Genomic DNA, 3,539 nt, shown 5'->3' with positions numbered 1-3,539 from the left:
GCAGCGGGGTCGAGTAGGGTCGTGCGGCAGGTGGGGGCGGGAGTGCGGGCAGATCCTAACGGGAGCGGCGGGGCCGGGGCTGCCCCAGTCCCCCCGGCGGAGCTGCATGCCGGTGCGGCGGGGCTCTCCGTGCTGGGAAGGGGTTAACACCCGCACAGGATCCCACCCTGGCTCCGCTCCCTTCCTATGCCGGAGCCCAGCCCCTCGCTGGCTTTTCCTCCGGACGTCGTATCGGGGCCTCGGCGCTGGCGAAGCTGCCGGCGGGCTGTGTCTCACGATGTTGGGGAGCGTGACTCCCCTGCCCATGAGCAGCGGTAGGAAGCCCCGCCAGCATGTCGGGGCCTTGGGGATTTTGCCGCGGAGGCTCCCTCTCAGCGCCCGCACCAGGACCGGGTGGCAGGTAAGGGAAAGCGGAGGCTCTGTGTGTCTGCATCCGACGGGGACCGTGGAGCTGCTCCAGGGTATCCAGGGGCTGTGCCTGTCCTCTGCCCGTCAGCTGGCACAGCCCTCCTGTGCGGTGCTGCTGTAGCACCGCTGAGCCCTCCTCGAGCAGAGCAATCTGGGCTCCGTCCCAGCCCTAAATCTGACGCCTGCTGTTTTCCAACATTTCATTTTTTCCGTGGTGTGTAATAGCTGCCCGCTCGCCCCCGCAGCTGCGTTCAGGGCCAGCCGGGCTGGGAGTGCTGTCCCTCTCCTCGTGTGACACTGTGAGCGATGCTGGTGCTGCGGGGAGCCGAGCCCGGGGCTCACACTGCACCCCATGTGCCTCAGTTGCTCTGCACAGGCCGTGGAGCCGGGAGGGAGAGGACTCTGTCACCGTGAGCAGCAGCTGACCTCGGGGTCCCTAGCAGGGTGATCCCACTCCCATGGCGGGGCCAACCTGTCCAGAAAGGGTTAAGCTGCGTGCAGCCAGCTTGGCGGAAGGGAGGGACGTTAGGAGCAGACGGTAAATTCAGTAACCAGAGCGTCCCGGCACAACAAGCGGTGCGAGCGCCAGGCAAGGGAAATTGCCGCTCATGGGCTGCGTTCCTCCCCATGCACAGGAAGGCCGTGGGTGGCTGCTGGCCTCGTGCTGTGTCTGTGCGTCATGTGGGCCAGGACTGCTGCTGGGGGCTGCCCTCGGGGGGCAGGAGCGGGTTAGGGTTAGGTTGGGAGGCAGAATGCACGACCAGAAAGCCCTGGGCTGCACGGAAGGGTGGGCAGTGACAGCTGTGTCCCTGCTGCCCCGCTGGCTCTGGGTGCTGGTGGTGGGAGGGGACGCCGCGCTGAGTTCGTGCACCCCCAAATCTGGCTGCTGTTGGCCTGTGAAGAGATGGGGATGAAGGCATGCAGCTGGGTGCTGGAATCAGGCGTGTGTGGGTGTGCTGGGCTGCACTGTGAGCTGCTGTGCACGGAGGCAGTTGTTGCTGCAGACAGCTGGATGCTGCTCTGCTGTGTCTGCCTGTGGCCATAAGGGCCCAGCTGCCGACCACTCCCAGTGTGTAGTGGGGTCTGTTTTCTACAGCATATGTGGGGTTGTGCCAGAGTGGTGGCCGCTTCCTATGATTAGCATGCATGCGGGTGTTCCAAGATGCTGGAGCCTGTGCTTGCTGGGCAGGGATGTGTACCAGCTTTGGGCAGCTGCTGCAAGGCTGGAAACAAGAGTTGACACAGGTTCTGCAGCACAGCCAGAGCCCTGCACAGTTGTGCCCATACAGGCACTCATACCAACACTTCTCTCTCCCAGCCCGTGCCCGACATCACCAGGCACCTCCGTGCGAACACAATGGAGGCTCCCAGCAGGACCACCACCAGCCCGACCCGCAGGGTGCAGACCATCATCCAGGTGAGGCTCAGGGCTGAGGCAGGCAGGGTGAGTTGTGCCCACCAGCACTGTCCCAGTGTGTGGCAGGGTCCTGCCTTGGTGGTAGAGAATGCAGGGAAGGGTGAAGAATTCTGGCTGCAGCACAAGTATCGAGCCTGTGTGGGAGCATGGAAATGCAGCAAGGAGCCCTTCTCCTCTGTACCAGCCCTGCTACAATGCTCTCCTCACCCACTCCTCACCCCGATCCTATTACAGGATCGGCAGTAAAGCCAATTGAGCTAAGTGGCTGCTGCCTCAGATCCTCTTAGAAACAGCCCAAGCTTCGGGGATCTTCCCTGTGGGAACTGACCTGGGCACACTCCTGCTGCAGCTCCCCAGGGCTGGCAGCATGGGAGTGAAGGAGTTCTGGGCTGTCTGCATCCTCTTGTTTGTCCTGCCTGGCCTCCACCCCTCAGTCTGCATGGCCATACACACACAGGCAGGTTAGAGGGCACATGGTTCTTGCAGGAGAGGTGCTGCAGAGAGCGGCCCAAAGCAGGCAGCACAAAGGAGCAGGCTGCTGCCACAGGTGCTATGTGCACCCCTCCCTTCTCATCCTGTGCCGTGGAAAGATAAGGAGCCTGTAAATATTTATGACCTGTTACTGCGGGGCACGGCAAGAACAGAGGCAGCTTCTGTCTCTGCTTGCTCCAGGAGGGGCCCAGCAGGACACATGTGAGGGCTGCCCCTACTCACAGTGCTGCACAGCCCTGACCCATCCTGCTCTGACCCTTGCAGAACAGCCCCCTGGACCTGATAGACACAGGCAAAGGGCTGAAGGTGCAGACAGAGAAGCCGCACTTGGTAAGCCTGGGCAGCGGCCGCCTCAGCACTGCTATCACACTGCTACCGTTGGAGGAAGGTGAGTGCTGACTGCTGGAGCATCCCACCTTTGGGTGCACCCCAACCCAGGTAGCTGCTTCTTGCCTGGGGCGGCTCCCGGAGGATCCCCGTGGGCATGGCTGGGAGCCCATCTCACCACAGGACTGCGGGGATGCTCAGCCTCTCTCTCTGCAGGGAGGACCACAATTGGCACGGCTGCGAAGGACATCGTCCTGCAGGGCCCTGGGCTGGCACCCGAGCACTGCTACATCGAGAACGTGCGAGGGACACTCACCCTGCACCCCTGCAACAATGCCTGCACCATCGACGGTGTGATGATCCAGCAGCCCACGCGCCTCACTCAAGGTAGGGCTGTGGATAGATCACGTTTAGCAGCTCCTGGGCAGGACCCGGCCATCCAGGGCACGGCCGTGCAGTCAGATAGCACACACGTCTCCGGAGCTATCCTGCCACTGCCTGTCCCACGTCCGCAGCTCCTGGCTGGAGGTGTGGCAGTTTCGGGGGTTGTATTTGCTCCGAAGAAAACCATCTCAAGACCTGTTGCTGATATCTGCGAGGAGCAGAGGGCCCGGGTACTCAGAGGGCCCTGTGTGACTGGAGGGGCTTGGACCTCATCGTCCCTTCACAGCCCCCGTGAGCGTGGGGGAGCTCAGGGCGGTCCCCGGGAGAGGAGCGGGACCCAAGCGGCCACGACCGCGGGCAGCGCCGAGACGCAGAGCGCAGCGGGTGGCTTCGCCACGGCCGCTCTCACATTTTCCATGCCTGCCCATTTTGTCCGTGAATCACTCTTTCTGGTCTCGGGGTCCCCACGCTGCCGCGCCGGGAGCGCCGTCCGTGCCCCGCGGAGCCGCCC

General features: G+C 63.3%; 1 protein-coding gene across 1 annotated transcript in view; it reads left to right on the top strand.

Annotated features, from left to right (window-relative positions):
• Positions 1 to 143: 143 nt before the first annotated feature.
• The window catches only part of PHLDB1 (pleckstrin homology like domain family B member 1), a 22,736-nt gene continuing 19,340 nt past the window's right edge, over positions 144 to 3,539 (top strand). Inside the window, exons 1-4 of the mRNA XM_010723813.3 lie at positions 144 to 400; positions 1,727 to 1,825; positions 2,582 to 2,705; positions 2,861 to 3,031. Coding sequence (XP_010722115.1) covers positions 278 to 400; positions 1,727 to 1,825; positions 2,582 to 2,705; positions 2,861 to 3,031 — 517 coding nt within the window. The 5' untranslated portion in view covers positions 144 to 277. The remainder of the gene's footprint in view (positions 401 to 1,726; positions 1,826 to 2,581; positions 2,706 to 2,860; positions 3,032 to 3,539) is intronic.

Source organism: Meleagris gallopavo, chromosome 26 (genome assembly GCF_000146605.3).
Source record: "Meleagris gallopavo isolate NT-WF06-2002-E0010 breed Aviagen turkey brand Nicholas breeding stock chromosome 26, Turkey_5.1, whole genome shotgun sequence".
NCBI lineage: Eukaryota > Metazoa > Chordata > Aves > Galliformes > Phasianidae > Meleagris > Meleagris gallopavo.
The sequence above is the reverse complement of the archived record's forward strand: the minus strand, read 5'-3'. Positions and strand labels throughout refer to the sequence as shown.